This window comes from Elgaria multicarinata, chromosome 7 (genome assembly GCF_023053635.1).
Source record: "Elgaria multicarinata webbii isolate HBS135686 ecotype San Diego chromosome 7, rElgMul1.1.pri, whole genome shotgun sequence".
In the NCBI taxonomy this organism is placed as follows: Eukaryota; Metazoa; Chordata; class Lepidosauria; order Squamata; family Anguidae; genus Elgaria; species Elgaria multicarinata.
This window is the reverse complement of record NC_086177.1, coordinates 63324974-63344410: the sequence shown is the minus strand read 5'-3', so window position 1 is coordinate 63344410 and position 19437 is coordinate 63324974. Positions and strand designations below refer to the sequence as shown.

The 19437-nt window shown below is 38.4% G+C and overlaps 1 protein-coding gene across 7 annotated transcripts in view; it reads right to left on the bottom strand.

Annotated features, from left to right (window-relative positions):
- The window catches only part of DTNA (dystrobrevin alpha), a 232960-nt gene that overhangs the window by 57868 nt on the left and 155655 nt on the right, over positions 1-19437 (bottom strand). For all 7 annotated transcript variants that reach the window (XM_063130691.1, XM_063130692.1, XM_063130689.1 and 4 more), the window contains 6 exons: positions 17062-17275; positions 10676-10761; positions 8502-8656; positions 6726-6831; positions 6074-6240; positions 4276-4400 (listed from right to left, as the gene is read on the bottom strand). In XM_063130691.1, the coding sequence (XP_062986761.1) occupies positions 4276-4400; positions 6074-6240; positions 6726-6831; positions 8502-8656; positions 10676-10761; positions 17062-17275 (853 nt within the window). The remainder of the gene's footprint in view (positions 1-4275; positions 4401-6073; positions 6241-6725; positions 6832-8501; positions 8657-10675; positions 10762-17061; positions 17276-19437) is intronic.

Below are 19437 nucleotides of genomic sequence, written 5' to 3'. Positions count from 1 at the left end.
TTAAAATACTTCTGTTGGCTATCAATTAAAACTGTTATAGAAAATATACTTTAAAAGCTGCAGTTCTCAGATAACCAATTAGTAATTAATAAAATCTGAAGAGCACTTTGGAGTGTCACTGACAACTATAGTATTTAAAGCATAATCTAGCTCTGGACCTAAAAGGAATTACTGTGTGTTCCAATAGGAAAATAACAAGCCAGAAGTTCACTGAAAGTGTTAATATCAGCATGCAAGGTGTTAAATATAAGAACACAGTTTACCAGGGGAATTCATTTCCAAACCAGAGAGGTAATTATTCTCTTAGGGTTTGCACTATCATATTACATTCATGTAAAACAGGGAGTTAAAATTATGTAGATTGTGAAATTCCATTTAATAAATGTTGTAAGCAACGTCTGGACATAATATTTACTACTTTGCAGCCACTTGCACTGGTAGGGGCATTTAAACTGGATAAACACCATGTTTAAATCAGTGCATATGTAGGCATAGCTCTACAAAAGATTTTTGTCCTTGCTAAAAGTGACTGCTGCAGGGGAAAGAGGACTCTGTCTACTGTTAAAAGTGGTTATAAATACCCCTTTGCTTGGATGCTTGCCTAGAGCTGTTTTTCATCATACAGTTTATCTTCCATTACTTTAAGAATAAAACCCACTCTAGTAAGAAGATATTCTCAAAGACTTCATGTAGCATATCTGTTCCACTTTGCTAATTTATGTCAGTTGCATTGTATACGATGCTTTTTCCACAACTTGGGCATTTTCATTTCTGTATCATTACATTCAAATTTGCTTTCAATTTCTCTAAAACAAAAAGAGAAAATAAACTAGCAAATAGTTATACGGCCATTCCTAGGCACATGGAGTTGCGCTTAAGGAGGGAGCAACTGCCCAAGTGTTAAAAAGACCAGATTCCTGATCTGATAAAAATACAATAAGTAATGCTTAATTTCCTTTCCCTGCAAGCGGCGGATTCAGTAAATCCCATGGGTGGGCAGGTGGGTGAAACAGCTCACCAGGTTCAGGGAAAGTGGGAGGGGAAGGGGTCAAGTTAGAGGGGAGTCCTATGGACGCCTGGTTGGACTTGCACATGGAAAACTGCAACAGCCAATTCACTTCAGATTTGGAACTGAGGAGCCCCAAGCTGAACTGGGGCTGATTCAGAAGCTCTGAATCAGCCTCCAAGGTGAATCATGAGGGCTGTGCACAGCCCTACTATTGGGTATTTGATGATTTTTACTGGAAGGTCATAAGGTCAGGGATAAAGACCTACTATACGTGAAAGAGTGCCTGAACTCAATCACAAAATTTGAATGAGTATACTATGGCTCTCAGATATAAACTATAGCAGCTGTATACAATAACTATGCTGGCCGGGAATGGAGGGTGAGAGTTGCAGTTCAACTCATCTGGAGAGAACCAGGTTGGGAAAGGCTGAACTATTCACAAAATTGTTTGCTTCTGAGTTCAGCTGTCTACCTCACTTGTTCCTTATCAACTTTTCAATGGCTTGCTTCTGCTTTAGCAGTGAACTCTTTATTTTGTTTTGTTTCACTTCTAAGAACACAGATGAACTGAGGTTCAGCATTTTGCCGTGTAAATTTAAATCCAAATTGGAATTCTCAAGTAAGATGCTATTTTGAAAAGCACTCTTTGTTAAAGTTAAACAAATAGCACACTTTATATTTTCAACATAGATTCTGCTAAAATTTTCATCATAGACTTTCTATTTATTGCTGCAATATGTTGATCAGCCTCATAACAACAGCTTATTTCTTTAGACTGATCTTAGTAAACATAGCAAAGTATTTAATATCTGTGTGTAATTTTTCATGTCAAAGCAGGCTAAGTGACTTCCAACAGTACAGCTGGCCATGGAGAGTCATTATATTCCTTGCACTTACATCACACATGCAACAGTGACAAGTGTAAACACAAAATGATCAGCCACGTGTAGAAAAAGTCTTAATGTTAGGTAAATGAAACACAGAACATAAAAATAAATCTCTGGAAGAAGATCTGAACTACTTTAAGCCATTTACTTCATGTGAGAAGTGGTCACTGAAGAAAACCCATTCAGCCTCCCCTAACCTGCGGTCTTCCTGATAAGTTGGGTTACAAAAAAAGTTACCTGCACACAGAAAAGTAGGCTGTATCTAATACTGCTGCTGCACCTCTGATCATTCTGCTGCACCCAACTGCTAATGTTTCCTAAAGCAACCCTGGAAAGATTCATTTTGGAATGGATAAGGTCATTTGAGCTGCCTCCTGTGAGTTCTGCTGACCTGCCCCATGCCAGAAATGAGGTTCCTGTTTCTTTCCAGTTGCTTCAGGAATCACAAGTTTCATTCTTGTACTAGCAGTGGGTCCTGCTAGCATGGGAACAACATTGGATACTGCACAGTGCATATTAAGTGAGAAATTTTCTAGCCAAGTCTTTACTCTGATAAGCTAGTTTTCTATGTGAAAAAAAATGTTTTGTATGGAAATGCATTCAGTCCGAAGTGGTACACAACCAGAATTACCTGAAACTCTTTAGTTGATAAAAGGTGTTTTTTTAAACACCTAGGATTCCCCTTCCCCCTCTAATGTCCCAAAATACCTGGGCTTCTTACTTTTAGTTCTGAATAGGTTCTCCTTGGACCAGAAAAATCCCAAGCTAATCTAAGGACTTGGAAAGCTGTCACCTGTTTCTGCCAGCCTCTCCCACCCCACAAAACCACCCCTACCACCTCTTTGCCCAGATAAAATGACAGGGCAGGTGGACTATGATAGCTAGGAATCCCTCGACCAATTGGATTTTGAAAATATTTGGGGTTTGTAACTGTAACTTTTGCCTCTCCTTTTGGGGTGGGTTTTTGAGTCCACAAAGTTCTTCTCCAAACTCAAGAATTTTGTTGGCACCTCTAGTTCTGAATCTATATGGAGACCACTTTGGCAAGTCTGGAGAACCCCTTTAATGTGGGACCACATTCTTGATTGTAGATCAGCTTCTTCACTGTCTGGTTCCTGATAATCATCAGCAAAATAATGTGGAACATTCTATAAATGGTAATAGCAGCTCCCTGCTCCACTACGTATGCCTTGTCAGCCTTCCCCAACCTAGTGCCCTGCAGCTGGCCAATAGTCAGGGATGGTGGGAGTTGTAGTCCAAAACATCTGAAGGATACGAGGTTATGGAACGCTGCCTGAAGGCATTTCCAGACACCAGATTCTGTACAGTCTATATCTCCACGCAGAAATGAAATAGCTTTTACTGAACTCAGATTCCCATAAACATAAGAGCTCACTCACTCCTTGAGAGCCTTCTTTATACAATCTACCTAAAGGCCAAGGTGATCTCTCTCAAACCACCCTCTCTGCAATAAACTCTGCATCTGTTCTGGAAACTAAGACTCTATTCAAGTTAACACGTAGCTAAGTTAGATAGATTTTTGGGTTTTATTCTGAATTCTATATATGTGGTTGTTGCGTCCCCTTGTTTTGCCACCCCCTGCCCCTATAAACTTCTTTTTATACTTGGGTATTTGGTTGCATTGTTTTTAAAAGGGGATTATCATAAAACATGTCCCGATGTGAAGAACCGGACATTTGCCTTTTTAAGATTTAGCATTTTATAATTCATAACCTTAATCCTGCATGAAAGCACTGCTTTTGTATGAACTGAAGCATATCTTTTAGTCAATCTAAATGTAAAGATAGCCAGAGTGGTTAGATGAATAATTTGAAAATTAGGTCCATGTTGGATAAATAAAGTTTGAGCTGGAGGGAGGGGTTAAGGCTAAAATCCTATACACATTTGCCTGGGAGTATATCCAACTGAACTCAATGGGATTTACTTATGAGTAGATGTGTATAGGATCGCACTGTTAACCTAACCTGCTTTGCTTTTTATATATTTAACAGTTTCATTGGTCAAAACAGAGCTAACTCAAATTAAGCTCTTGTCTTCCGTTAAATTTAGGACTTCCTAAACTAAATTTAGAGTAATTATTCTAGAATGTGAGACTATTTACTTGTTTTAAAACATTGTTTAAAATTTAATTTAGCTTCCGCGTGTTCCCCTTGACTTTTCAGTACTATAAAGGTGAGCTATGCATGGGTAAATTCACACCACAACTGGAGAGTTGAATAAGTAGGATTATTTCTTGAAAACTCCCATAAAGCAGTTGATAGATAATCATGAAGCGGTCTTCCATTTGCCCTCAAACAAGGATAAATAGCAGGCCATGTTGAACAAAGGCTGTTACCTTCAGAGCACACAGATACTTACACAATATGAGCCAAGTTTAGAGGTTTTTCAGGCTGGTCAGGGAACATTGGGTGCAAAGGTTCACGGCTGGAAGCACAGCTTAAAGACTTGCTAAGTGCATTAGTTAGCTTCTTAGCAGGTGATTTCTGGGAGGAACAAGGAAGGTAAAGATAATTTGGACAGGTAAGGTTTAAACTGTTACTACCACAAAACCATGGGAAAACAAGCAGTGCTCTACCAGTTATTGACACACTTTCCACCCACAAGGCTCACTGTATCACCTCCTGAGTTGCATCTTCTTAAATCTGTTAAATATCTTTAAACAGGGATTAACCTCACAGAGTCAGGAGAGATCCTGCATTTAAATATATGCAAAATCTCTCAGCTCATCTTTCACCTCTCCCCATAGCAAGAGAATAGGGTGGAAAGAAATCCAAAATCCACTACCCATGTATCCGTCATTGTAATAATCCCAGTAAAATTACAACAATAGTAACAACAACAATTTAATGAGAAAGTCAGATCTGAGAGCTAGCAAAAAATCCATGTCCATCACGGAAGTGTTAGGAACAGATGTGTGCACATGTGTTTTATTTAGTGGTCTGTGAATTGGCTTTCATTCAGACCCCCTATATCCTTTACACAGTCTGACATCCATGTCCAAGATGTGAGAGTTTAGAGGCCATTACTAGAATCAGAACTTCCATGGTCCCTTACCCACTGAGTGAGTTACCTAACTGGCATTGCTCAATTCACATTGCTATTCCATGTGAATCATACATCAGAGGCAACAACTTTCATATGTAATACTGTTGATACTAAAATAGTTTCATTTGCATTCAGTGTCCTTATTGCACTTCACTCCTTTCTAATAATGCAGCTGAGATCATCTCATGTTGTGAATCCCAGAGGCAAAGAGGCTCCATCTTGAAAATCTACTCTCTCACACAGCCTAATCTGCAATCTAATTAATTAATGCAGTTTTTGGACATCTGTTTGAAAGCAAGTCTAACTGATTTTATGGAATTTGTTGCTAGGAATATGACTGACATCATATATGAGCTTAAATCCAATGAATTTAGATTAACTTAGTTGTGGCTTGAGCTGGCCATACACTGGATCACTGATATAATTTGATTTCCTTGTGGAAATAAGGACAAGCTCATCTATGTTTCAGATGAGCAGAAAACAGATTTCATAGTGTTAAATATTACTTCACAGAGATTATGAGAACTATTCAGAAACACTTAAGAAACTATAGTGATGGAATATTGTTGAATATATAGCATGTCTACATTTCTATTGACATTATACAAACATTTTTAACAAAGGAGCTAAAGGGCAAATCAGTATCTTTCATAGGTTTTTTTTTAGATCTAGTTTCCATTTATACGACACAGTTCTTTTTAGATATAGATCTACTATCACATCAAGCAGAGAATATGAGAAAAAAGCCAACATATTTGACTATGTCCTACAAAAATGAACAACTTACTGTGGATTAGTTTTATATTCCAAGACCCGCCTGCAGCTGTCCTGACATCCAGTACAGTATTAACATGTTGGACTGCTCAAATCCACATTGAGGATAGCCACACTGTTCAGTTCTTTCCATTTTTCATCTCAGAACTGACTGGGAACAGGGACCACATTTGGGCCTTCTCCATTATAGAGACGCTTAGCTAACTGGCAAAGTTAGTTTCCTATATGTGGTTTTAAGGGAAACGATTCGGTCAGTTCCAATTCCCATCCTTGGGGTTTTCTCTCTCTGACTGGTGGAGTTCAAACAGTCTGCAGCAATTCATGAACCTTCCCTTACCCATGACGTGTATTCTTTCATTTGGTGCTGGTTGCTATGGGAACCACTGGCATGTCCCCTCCAGAAGCAATCTTGACAGAGCTGGTAATTGTGACACTGCTGGCATCGATAGCGGAATCCCATCATGCTCTCACTATGACAGTAGGAACACTCAACAGGGTGGAAGACTACAGGAGTGATAAATTTACAAACAAAACAAAGGAAATAATGAGTACAGCATTAAAACTGCAGCCGCTAACAGGTCTTGGAAACATCCCTTTGTGTGGGGTCATTTTCACATCGAACGTTACTTTTAAAGAGTCTGAAATATAAATGTAAAAGCTTCACAATTTTCTCCCAAGGCAAAGAGGCATCTGCTACTTGTAAGAGAAAACCTCTGGTAGTGTGGTAATATTTTGGGAGAGGTGCAAAATTATTAGAATTACACCATTTCTAACTTGCAGCCTGATCCTATATAGAGGTAGGCATGCCTAAGTTCATTGTAATCACACTGCAGGCTCAGAAAAAGATTGCACTTTGAAAAGTCAGAATCACAGCAATGGGGTTAGGAGTGAATAAGCCGCTCTTCTTTTTCAGTGACATTTTATTGAAAAAGATAGTTACTGTGACCAACATTGTAATTCTAGTTGTCACTCACACTTTAACTACATACCATTCTCAACATTTGCCAATCGATGCAGAAGTGGTAACCAGACCAGACACTGTGGTGGAGGATCAGACATAAGAGTATCCAAGAAAGCATTCAGTGTGACTTTTTTCTGTTTATATGAACAAAGTAGAAACAATTCAGCATGATAAGTTAGAAACAGGGAGTTTACTTTCCTCAGGGGAAGAAAACACGTGCATGTGGGTGAAAAAACAAAACAGACAAATTATATCTGAAACCTTCAGCTTATGAAAGATACCGCTTATATGAATTTAGCTATAAGAATTACATTTACATTGGGTTTTACAGATTGGTGATATTTTTTGGGGGAAGAATGAAATCCAGCAGTCCAGCAGACAAATCATGCTTCTGATTCAACTATGCTGAGCAGCCATAGCTCAATGGTAAATCACATGTTTTGTGTTTACAAGGGATCTCAGCTAGCATAGCTACAAATGACTACTGTGTTATCTGGAAAGCTATTGCCAGTTAGGAGCAGACAGTTTTAGACTAGCAGCACCAAGGGTCTGATTGAATATAAGGCAGCTTTAATGTTCACATAGGTTTACAAACCCAACAACAAAAAAGTAACCTAGCCTACCAGAATAAAACATCTAGTAACTAAGCTTCTATTATGTCATCACAACACTACGAACTGTCTCTCAGCGTATCATGGCAACATCCTCCCTCCCTCCCTCAACAACTGAGTTGAATGGCCCTTGGCAGAGCACCCTCTCTGACCTACTTTGCACTTGTGGGGTGTATTATTTGGGAAGGAGAGAGCCCAAGAAGAGCTGCTGCTTTGTCCTAATAAGGCTTCCCTCTCCATGGCTGAAAAAGGAGTTTTGGAGGTATGCTATTTTATTTCCCTGTGTAAGGAGATCTCTGCATGCTCATATAAGGACGAATGGCAGATGCTGAAATCAGGGCATAAGGCAGGTGGCTAAAAAGGTAGAGAATTTAGGGCAGAGGTTCTGAGTTCTAAATGCTTGAGAAACACAAGCCCAGAGTATTGGTCACCTCTATAAAGATGCCTCTCAGAATCTGATAATGTGTCAGAGGTCCCATATGCCTTGATATCTAAATTCTTCAACATCATAACCCATATTTATGTAAGAGAAACGGGAAATTGAGGGTAAAATTCAGCATAAGTCCTTCTTAAGATAGAACCATTAAAATGAATGGAAGTTAACTTAGTCATGATTAACTTAATTTCCATTCATATCAGTGGGTCTACTTATGTTGGAATCTACCGTACTTTGGTTTCATATGGCTAGACTAGATATGATGTAGAAGCAGTTTCTCCCTTCTTCTTCTTTTTTTTTAATTAAAAAGTTATTATTGTTATTGTATTATTGTAGCTGCACTGAGATGACAATTTGTCAGAGCAACAGCAAGAATAGCAGCAAAGAGGGGTAGGAGAGCTTAATTTTTTCCTCACTACAATTTTTTTCTTCTGGGAATCACCCTCCCAGAGCTGTTTTTCTCACCCTCAGGGAAAAAGATACAAGAATCTTTTCTGCTGCTCTGATCAAATTTGCAGCCAACTCATAGATCCATTTTTATTAAACAAACAAACAAACACTGGGAGACTGTTTACACATCTCGCCTGGCTCTTAAAATAAAGCCAATACGAATGAATGCAAGTTCACTTCTGGTTTGCAATTACAAAAGTACCCAGTATTCAATTTAAAAATAAATTAAAATGCCATCAAATGTTGGCGCTAAATATCATTATGGGAAGGATGAAAAGACCGTGTTGAATGATGCCTCTTTATCTACCTGTTGAGAAAAACAGGATTTTGCTGACTGTTCTGTGTAACCAAAAGAAGGACCTTCAAAGACCGCAGTGGGCAGTTTAAGGACTTCTCGCAGAAACATGTCATATCTTCCATAAACCATTACACCGCTGGTGTCTGAAATCATTGAGAAAATATCTGATGGAATAAAAAAGAAAAAGAAAAATGGGGAAAATTGAAATAATTTTATTTAGTATAAATCAGAAGTTTGAAATCTAACAGAGATTGAGCTGAACTGAAATAATGACTATATTTATTTATTTATTTATAGCATTTTTATACCGCCCAATAGCCGAAGCTCCCTGGGCGGTTCACAAAAATTTAAACCATTCAAAGTATAATATAGATATTGGGTGATATCCAATTTAACTCTAACTTAAGTGCCATTCATTTTAATGGGTCTACTCTAAGTAGGATTAACATTGGATACAACTCAATCTTTCAGAGTTGGGTGATACTAAAAGTAGTTAGCAAGCATTCAACTTCCCCAGAAATCTTTAGGCAGGATGTTAAACAAACAAACAAACAAACAGGGACAGCAGAAGTTAGGAGTTCCTTGGACATGGCGAAAAAGTCCAGGTCTGCTCATTTTAATAGTTCCAAGGGAGAGCACCCCATGTTTTTTTTCCTTTTAGTAGCGTTTGGTGCAACCCTAAATCTATTTTCCACCAAGTAATGTCTAACCTAATAAAGGGTTCAATCCTATGCTCACTTACTAGGCGTATGTCCCATTGAAGTCAGTGAGACTTACTTCTGAGTAGACATGAATAGGACTGCAGTATCACTCTGCATAGTTCTTTCACTCTTGGCTTTTTGCTGCATACCCTGGAATATATTTTAGTTCCCCACCCCACCTTCTATTCTTTAACATCCAACTTTAAGAAGAATTCTGGGGAATGTAAAAGCTACCCAGCTCACTAGTCTGTGATATTTAGTAAGTCCTAATAAAGGTAATATTCTACTGTTCCATTTGGATTCTTTTTCTAACGGAGCAACATCTGTCCAACTGCATTTTTATTTTATTTTTCTATAAAAACTTTTACATTGAATGTACCTTTCATTGTAGTCCAACCCATCACAGACAAAAAGAATGCAAATGGAAGACAACTTTAAGATTCTGTGCTAACCTAACCCGATGCTCGGTAGTTTTCTGGGCTGTCATTCTTTTCTAGTTATAAATCAGAAGATAGTAATTTAGCCTGACAAAATGGATCCAAGGCACAAAATGTGAACTTCTTGCCCTGGAGCAACTTTCTGCTTCAAATGTAGATCTGGGAACTAGTATTTATATATAATTGTTATTTTTGTGGAAAAATGCTTCATGCATTATGTAGGATGATTGTACATCTGACATTTAAGTTGTGTTTGTTCCTCTCCTGGGCTATTTGTTTGCATTTGTGAATCTGGTTATTATAATAAATATTGCTTATAACTGTGGCTACAAGAGGCTTTACTTGACTAATCTATCTATTAAATCTGTATATTTCCCAAAGGTTTTGCTAACTGCTTTCCTCCTTTTGCCTTCTTACTTAGAGAAAGAGCACTCCTATAAAACTTTTAAATGTGCAAAACGAACAAAAAAACAGAAGCAAAATGGGAACATGCTTTCAGTATCGTGAAAACATTAGCTCTTCTTGGAGTAGGATCTAGTTGCCAATGAAGTGGTGCTACATTGCATTAGCAGAAGGATATTTCTACTCTCTCAATCTTATGCACAGCTACATGGGTTCAGTCAATGTTTGGGCCTTTAACCCTGCAAAACAAAAGGGAGCTACACCTTTGTTAGGGCAGAACACTTTGGGCCAAAACGTGTTCCATTTTCACATTCCTGTTCTGCAATATTATTAAAAAACAAGTGAGGAAAAAATGATAAATTATGCTTTGTGCTGGGCACTCAATGCATTTGAGAGCCCAGAAGAGGATCTTTTTCATACCAGAACTCTGTAAAGAAATCACACAGTTCGGCCTCCAGATAGGCAGATATCAACAACAATGAGAATTTTCTCTTGAGGCACTGTACAAACCATGAATGGGCTTCTGCAAGTAGGTGCCTGCTGATTTTGATTCTGTTTGCTATTATCAAAATCAAATGCAGGTTTTATTTCCTATTGACAGCAATCATTAATAAAATACATAAAAGGGTGCAAAAAGACTTACATCTTAATTTATCCATGATCTTTCCACCACAAAGTGTTGCCAAGGCCATTTTGACAGCAAACACAGAAATTTTTCCATGTCCTTCTCTACACAGTAAGAAAAAACACATCAGTAAGGCTATGTTTTGCACTGTTTTTGAATAATAATAGTATAAACATTCTTAAAACCTTTGCAACTACAAAAGATTTTTTTTAAAACAACAACAACACATCAGCCCCCCTAAAATATCTATAGAATTCTAAGTATTGAGTTGGAAGGGATCCTTCTGCGGAAGGTTTCAGATCCAGTGCAGGAATCCTGTTGGCCAGATGTGCTAGGAAGTGATCTACTCAGTTTCTTGGCAAAGTTACTTGTCTCTGAACCTTATTAGTCAGTCTTCTGTGAAATGGGTGTTGGAGCAGAAAACTGTGGCTTCAAAAGAGTGATTTTGTGTTTGCCTCCTGGGAAATGGGTGCTTTGTGATTGGCCAGGCTCACAATGGCAGCCATTTTGTGAATGGGCACCCCTGCTGTAACATACTTTTAAACACAAGTAAGTCAGTGGAAGAATGCCTGCTCTCCCACCCAACCCAACCCATAGAACCTGCTAAGAGTTTCCCCAAACTATAGGAGTTTTCACTAAGGGCCTTTGAGGGCACAACCCTTTCAAAATTTAGATAGAAAAAAAGTCATACAATTCCCTGATTGCACTTTAAAGTATGTATTTACAAAACAAACACATATCTGGAGTAAAGGCATCTGGGAGGGTGAACTAGAGTAGAGAAGCTAAGGATGAAGTTCTAATGTATCAGTAATATTAACTTTTATACATTTATGGACCTTTTAATGTAAATTCTTAGTGTCTCTTATTTTAATTCTGTATTAAAACTAACTTTTACATATTTGTAGGCACCTTTTAATGAAAACCTTTTTAGTATCTTTTTGAATTTTACTTCTTTGTATTGTAAACTTTTTGTGTGCTTACCTATGCATTTGTAAAGTTGATATGATCATGATGGTTGAAACAACAAATAGACAAACTACTGTAGGTGAGAAAATAATTCCCCTGCCCTTTCCCCACTCCAAATCACATCCCCGCACATACACTACTTTTCCTTCTTCTTTTTTTTAATGGGGTCGATCACTGTAAACCATGTTTACATGTAACATGCAATTAGACCCTTAAGCTCAGCAAGTTGCAGAATGGAAGGAAAGAGTTCCAGCTCCCCCAGCTTCATTTACTTTATACCAGTAGCAATATGGGACAATATTTTGCACTGGCTTTTATAGCGACATCTTTTACCCCCTCATCTTTACAGATCAAGGTATTTATAGTACTAACATTTTTTATGAAAATGTTATTACGTGGCAAATAGAAATGACCATTGTTTGAAGCCAAAGGAAAAAAATATATTTTAAAATGTGTGTGTCACACCCACCCACCCACACACCAATAGTACCTACAATAAGATTAATAACACTTTTATCAAATACTGTGAACAGCAGATAAATAAGCTTCATTCCTTACATCCCAAAGCTGCCTTTTTCCATAGTTGCATACGTCTGAGAAGAGAAGGTATGAAAGGAATATTTTCCATGTTTGTTTAATGTTGCAGTTTGATTTGATAGGTATAGACACTGCATTTCATCTTAGTAATTTATATTCATACATCTGTATCAAGACTCGGTGTAAATTCAATTTCCCCATGAAAATATATATTGACATGGCTTACAACTGGATGAAATAAATGGGGACCATGGCATTGAGATGCCCCTAAGGTCTGGCAATTATCAAAGCAGCTCTGTTGTACAACGAGGCTCCTCTCTATTAATAGTTCAACATTTTCATGAGTAAAACACTGCTGCTTAAGACCAAGTATTTTGTCTTGTAGCAGCTGCAAATAAAGATGTTCAGTTCAGGGATCTTTGATGTGAAACTATAAAAGAAAAATAAATCTTAACAGACACAAAATAAATGAAGAAATCAACTACATTACTTGTAGAGAGGGAGGGGGGAAATCTGATTTACATCTTATTCAATGAGTCTCCAGAGTAATCTACAAACACCCAAAGATGCAACAGTGCCATCTGACAGCCATACAGTTGTGGTTATACAGTCAACAATCACATAAAAGTGTAAGAGTCATGCTAGATTAGACCAAAGGCCTATATAGTACAGCATTCTGTTCGCACAGTAGCCAACCAGAGACCTCTGGGATGCCCACAAGCAGGACATGAGGGCATTAGCACCCTCCTACTTGCGTTCCCAGCAACTGGTATTCCGAGAGACATATTGCCACTGATACTGGAGGTACTACATAGCCAATGTTGTCATGAATAGTGATTAATGGTAGCTTTAACCTCCATCTGCCCATATTCAGATGGGTAGAAGACTACTCAACAGCCTCACCTTTCATGATGTGGCTACAATGACTTGAACAATCATAAAATATTTGCAGAAAACATATTCTTATTATTTGAGCAAAGGACAGCACTTCTTTGTTCCTAATGAATTGTACATGGATGTCATGAGTACATCAGAAGGACTTAAGAAATAGATAGGATGAAGTTCCAAGCATCCTCTTGTAATTTTCATTCCCTTCTCAAAAGTGAGAAGAAGTAGGTAACTACCCTTTGCTCTGCTGTCTCTAACCCATATGAAACATTAACAGAGAACCTGAGGCCACATGGAACTCCATCCTGCCTTCAAATGTTAGTAGTACTAATTTGTATTAAATTAGCTAATGACCATCATGAAACAGAATCCATAGAATGGGATGGGAACCATCTGCATGTTTTTAAAAATTCTTATCAAAGTCAAAACCTTGAACTCCCAATTTTAACAAAACCTTATCTAGATAATCTTTTTCAAACCAAACTGCATTATTCTCTGTATGGGCAGAAGATTTTTTTAATAACAAATGGAGTATATGCTGTTTTGCTTTTATGTATATTTTGTTTAATTATGCTGTTATTTTAAGAAAAAGCAGACCTATAGAAACATGGCAGCTTTTTATACTTTCTTTGCAAGAATGCATTCTGATCCATAGTAAGTTGCTGTTATACTTTTTCATTCTAGTAATATATTCTGGCAAAACTATTTGGAATCAAGCTCAGTTATTTCACTGCGAGTGGATCATGCATGCAATCAACACAGGAAGGAGGTGTTTTCTTTTTAACGGCACCAATCCAGTGGCTAATCCACGCTGCAAAGATGTTGTGAATAGCAGCAAAGAAGGGTGAGTGTGGCAACCATTTCTGGGCTTGCAAAAGCAAAACTTTCATAGCAAAAATGTTCCTTTGTAAATAAATAAAAATATAAATAAAGGCATGACTTGAGAACAGAAATGCTGAACTGTTCTATTTACAGAACAATGTAGAATATATTTTGGTCTGGTTTTCCAAATGATGAGTAACAAATACATGCTTATCTGCACTTGTAATTGCTGTGATTGCTGATGAAAATTTGAGCAATGAGTCATGCCAGGAAATCAAACCAAATGTGATTCAAAGAAAATGCCTTCACATGCACCTCTTAGTGGTATGCAATATTTAGGCTGCACAAAAGAAAAACTCCAGACTTTACTGGAAACCTCACATTTTGTTAAAATAAATAATTTAATTACATGAGAATCCATTCTGCATATTTTGTTCTGCTTACAAGAGTGAATATTTTTGAGAAGAGTGGAGGACAGGAAGAGGGGCAATGGAGGTAAAGGACAAAGGAAGAGAACTTGAAGACTGGGGGCTCATCTACACCAAGCAGGATATTCCACTTTGAAAGCGGTATAGAAAAGCTAGGAGCCACACTACTGCTTTATAGCAGTATTGAAGTGTACTGACAACTGTTGGGGCCCATGACACATCCCATATACAGCTTTCATACTGCTTTCATACTGCTATATCCTGCTTGGTGTAGATGTGTCATGGGCCCCAGTTGTCAGTGCACTTCAGTACCACTATAAAGCAGTAGTGTAGCTCCTGAAGTGCAGTTGAATACCTCCATAAAGTAATAGTGTGGCTCCTGCCTGGGATTACTTCACCAGTAAATTAAAGAGAACAGGGAACAGCCTTTGGAAAGGACAGGAAACCAAAGACCACCATAAAGAGTTCTTTAATATGTTTTTGGTTTTTGAGCATTCCCAAATGTATTTCAAACAAGTTGCCTCAACTATGAGGGCTATTTGTATATTTAAAAGATTTCTATCATGTCTTTTCACAAAATATTTGAATATGTCTTTGCTACTCAGTTTACATTCTCATTGGGACTGCTCACTCTTCCCAATGGTAAAACTGCCTGCTGCTACTAATTTGCTCACGATCAACTGGGGATGATGTAATCAACATGATGATGTCACAATCTCATATAGCCAATCAGATCTGGTGTCAGAAAGCCAATTCAGGGGTGAGAGCAATGGTGCTTGTCCTCACTGTGAAACATTTCTGCCATCATCCCAATTAACTTAGCCAGGGCTGACTTTTAATATTTTGCTGTGCCTGGTAAAAACACTAAGAGACATTCTGTCTACCTTTATCTCCTGGGACTCTTCATCCATTCCATCTGCCCCTATTGTTTGTTGAATGTGAAGTTTGGGACATCTATTGAATCTCACATTTAGGACTTCTGTTTATACATCTCTGAGACCAATTACAAATTCCAAGCATTTTGTCTAAACGGTTGGGACTTCTGATGTATGGTTTGCAAAATTAAAGCAATTGCTATTATTGAACAACCTGTGTTTTTTGGATATGCTCTAAGTTCCACACTTCTGTCCAACTACCCAGCTAGCAAAAATATATAGAATAGTCACTGAGCACACTCTGTGCTGTATTCATATATTTCACCCCATTGTGTACAAAAGCAATACTTTTTCATTTCTTCCTCAGTGGCATGTGTTTTGTGTTCAATTTTAAAGCCTTCTGATACTGAACTCTGGAAACAAAATGTATATTATGAACGATCTCATTTTCACAGCTATATTTTGTGGGAAGTAGAGTGACTTACTGGCAGAGGGCCCCAAAGCACATGTCTGGGCATTTGCAATTAAGTCTCATTCCTGTTCTTGTTAGAGTCACAAATTCAGGGTCAACATACATAACAAGCTTCTCTCCTGTTGTGCAGCCTTTTCAAAAATCCGGAAGGCCACAGTTTCACAGCCTTCTGACAATTTCTCCTTGGAGAGGGTAGGAGAGATGGTTGGATGGAGCCACACGGTGCCTCTGCTGCTTTGTCATGTGGAACTGTTGCCTTCCTCTCCACCCCAGCTGTTACCATGGTGACTAAGCTTTACTAGTTGATCTGTCTTGGTATTGTGTACCTTTCAGAGCTAGAAGTCCATCAAGTGTGCATTGGTGAGGAGGGCAAGAGAGGGTGGGCAGGCAAGTGGGGGCAGAACAAAACTTATTTTAATTATTATTTAATAGTGTGGATTTCCAGCCGGTGCACCTCTAAAATATAAACCGGTAATGGATAATTTGTACCTGTCAAAGCAAAAAGCTGATCCCAGTCAATCCAGTTTCTAAGTTCAGGCTATTCAGATGCTTTTAAGAATGGCAACAACATGCAGATGGATCCTGTGCTCAATTACCATAATTTGCGTATCTACACAGAATACTCATCTATAACACTACATTAGGGATGTCCCATTAAAGTAAATTCACATCTGCTTTTTTTTTACCCAAGAGTTGCAATGCAAGGCTTCAGGCAATGGTAACAGCATGGATTCTCTTGCCATTTCCCCACTGGAATCTTACCGTTTGCTATATTAACAGAAAAAAGGGTGAAAATTGCTCACAGCTGCAAAAGCTTGCAGCAAAAAGAGTTTCTGCTAAACAATAAGCCACTAACCTCATGCCACTACCACAGAATAAACAGTACTGCAGATGTTTCCAATAGCAATAACATCCAAATAATGGAATAATTTTGTATTTTGAAGTGTCTGCTTATACACACGTGTGGCTAAAAATTTCTCTATGGTCTTTTAAGTAAAGTCAGTTCCGTGTGTGTGTGTGTGTGTGTGCGTGTGTGTGTGTGTGTGTCATTTTCTGGATCCAAATCACTTCCAAGCAGATCCCTGCTACATTTTGAGTTTCCCCAAAGGTGGATCTTTGTGGAGAAGTTTCTTGAAGAGCAATGTAGAGTGGGAAATTTGTGGGGAGGAAAAGGGTTAAGCATCACGTCTGACTGCCACTTCTACAATCCAAGTTGCTTTTCTGATTTTAAAAAGGGCTATCAGAATAAGATTACATGTGCATGTAACTTCTAAGCTTATACTCACAATTGAGAAAGTCCTGAAATATGCAAGTTTGGTTGTATAAGGCTACGGTCAATATTTTACTCAATCTGTAATGCTTTTCTATGGTAATGTTAATAGCAACAGCATTAGTGGTTATTAAAGGCAAACTTACGGATCAAAAGCTGCCAGCAAGAAGTTGAGCAGTAAGCTGATGGATTGCTCTACATTGATCTGGTGGGTTGTTGGCATGCGTTTGTTGAGTTGGTAGAAAACGGTGGACAGTACAGCTTCAAGTCGAGCCACATTCAGCTCTATGTTCGGATCCAAGTTGTTCAATGAATTTTCCCGCAGTGCTTCTATTACATTCCAAATATCCACTAGGTGCACTATGTATAATGCAAAAACAACCATCAGATAAATGCCCACAAAAGAGATGCAAAATAATTCCCACCCAAGCAATAGCATTTTCGCACAATATAGAAAGGTACAGAAGATTAGGTGCCAAAGTGTTATTTATTTATTTATTTATTACATTTTTATACTGCCCATCAGCCAAAGCTCTCTAGGCAGTGCACAATTATTGAAGTTGTAATTAATAAAGGCCAGAGATATTCTATAAAATCAATCCAAAAAGAGGCTATTCAGTTTTAGAGCTTAATGTAGTCTTTTCACTTGACAGTTAAACACTGCCTAGTCCTGTTCCAGCACTGATTGCCTCTGCCCCATTTGCCATTTAAAGCCCATGAACTCATCCATTTAAACTCCTTTGACATGTAGCAAACTCAAATTCTAAGACATCTGGTAATTCAGGACTGCACTGCCCTTTGGGTCTTCTAGATGGTTATTGGGATCCTGTTTTTCTCCCCAAAGCACCTTGTATCATATTCGGCACGGTAGCCACAGCAGTTTGATGAAACGGCTCTTTCTCCTTGCCAGGGACCTTTCTACTAGGAAAGATCAGCACAAGGGCGCACCAGGTTTCCTTTGACCCAAGCAAGCCATTAGTTGCTAGGATATCATACTATGGTGTCATTCATAGCTTTACCTCCTTTCCACACTTACTAATATGTCACAAGGGCTCTTAAAGTGGCAGGTAGCTAGCAGTGTGGGGGGCATGACGGCTGTTGCTTATCTATGCTGAGTTTGGGGTCCTGGCCTTTATGAAAATAAAGCAGTTTAGATATTGTGCCATCCTTAGTATCCCTAAGCTTGGACCGATGAGGTGCAATACCAAGAGGGATTTTTTAAAAGTCCCTTAAAAGAATCTAAAATTCCCTTTTCTATTATTTCAATTTTATTGCATAACCTCTTCAAGCCCATATCAGTTACTTCCTATATTAACTCTTTGCAGGAGGTTCAATGGGGCCAAGGCAGTGCTAGCAGACTGTGGAACATGGAGAGGGGAAATTAGAATTGAACCAAAACGTTTCCCTCTTCTTCCCTGAGCTCAACCTTGCTTGCAGGTTATGAAGCAAAAACATCCCTTTTAAGCATTTTTTAGAAGGCCTTGTGAACCGGGGCTGAAACGTTTGCTCCACTTACTGGCGACAGCAACTGTGCTCCCATTAACACTGGGCACATTTTTTCCCTTTCCTTTTTTAGTCCACTAGATATCATAGTCCAGGCAGGAAGCCCTACCCTCACTCTGATTTGGCTTCGTGATAATGCCACATAGCCAATGAGATTGGGTTAGGTGATGATAGACCAACCCAAAATAGAGGAAGAGGAATTCTTCCCGCCCTCATTCTACTGTTCTGTGGCACTCAGTAGCAGTTTGGTGTGGGGATGTGGTATCTACACCACCACAAAGACTATGGAAAGGATGGCAAACAGGTGGCAGAGGGAGCTTTCAATAAACATTTTACACCCCCCACAACACTCCAAGACAAGGAACTGGCCTGCATGCATTAAGCACTCTAAAAGCTTCAAGGACACATCTATTTGTGTGTGTGGAGTACACTGGAGAGTGCTACAGAAACCATAAACATTTATTTGAATATCTCAGAAGCTGGGAACCAGTCAGAGAAACTGCAGGAGCATTAAAAGACAAAACGATAAAAAGGGTACACAAGAAAGACAGGCAAATAGCAGAAAAGCTAAATTAATTTTTACATCAATCTTCGCTGCAGAAGATTAATATGTCTTCTTCTTCCTTAGGAATGCTAAGAAAGGGGCTTCCATGCCATGACCCACACAGACACTAAATTTAATAATATAACAGTCTCATTTCAGGCCAAGATGTTTGAGAGAGAGAGAGAGAGAGAGAGAGAGAGAGAGAGAGAGAGCTACCCATGCCTGATCTTTTCAAGGAATAAAGCTGAAGAGGTGTCTAACAGAGGTGACAACAAATAAATGTTGTAATAATTCACAAATTTAAAAGTAATAAGTCATTAGGGCCAGGTGGCATCCAGTCAAGATTTCTTAAATAGTTTTTGGCTAAAAATATGTAAGATCACTAAAATTGGTCTCCTGATCAGATATTTGGGAGATTGCCAATGTTTAAGGGGATCCAGGAAAGTATAAACCTGTCATCCTAACTTTAGCTCAC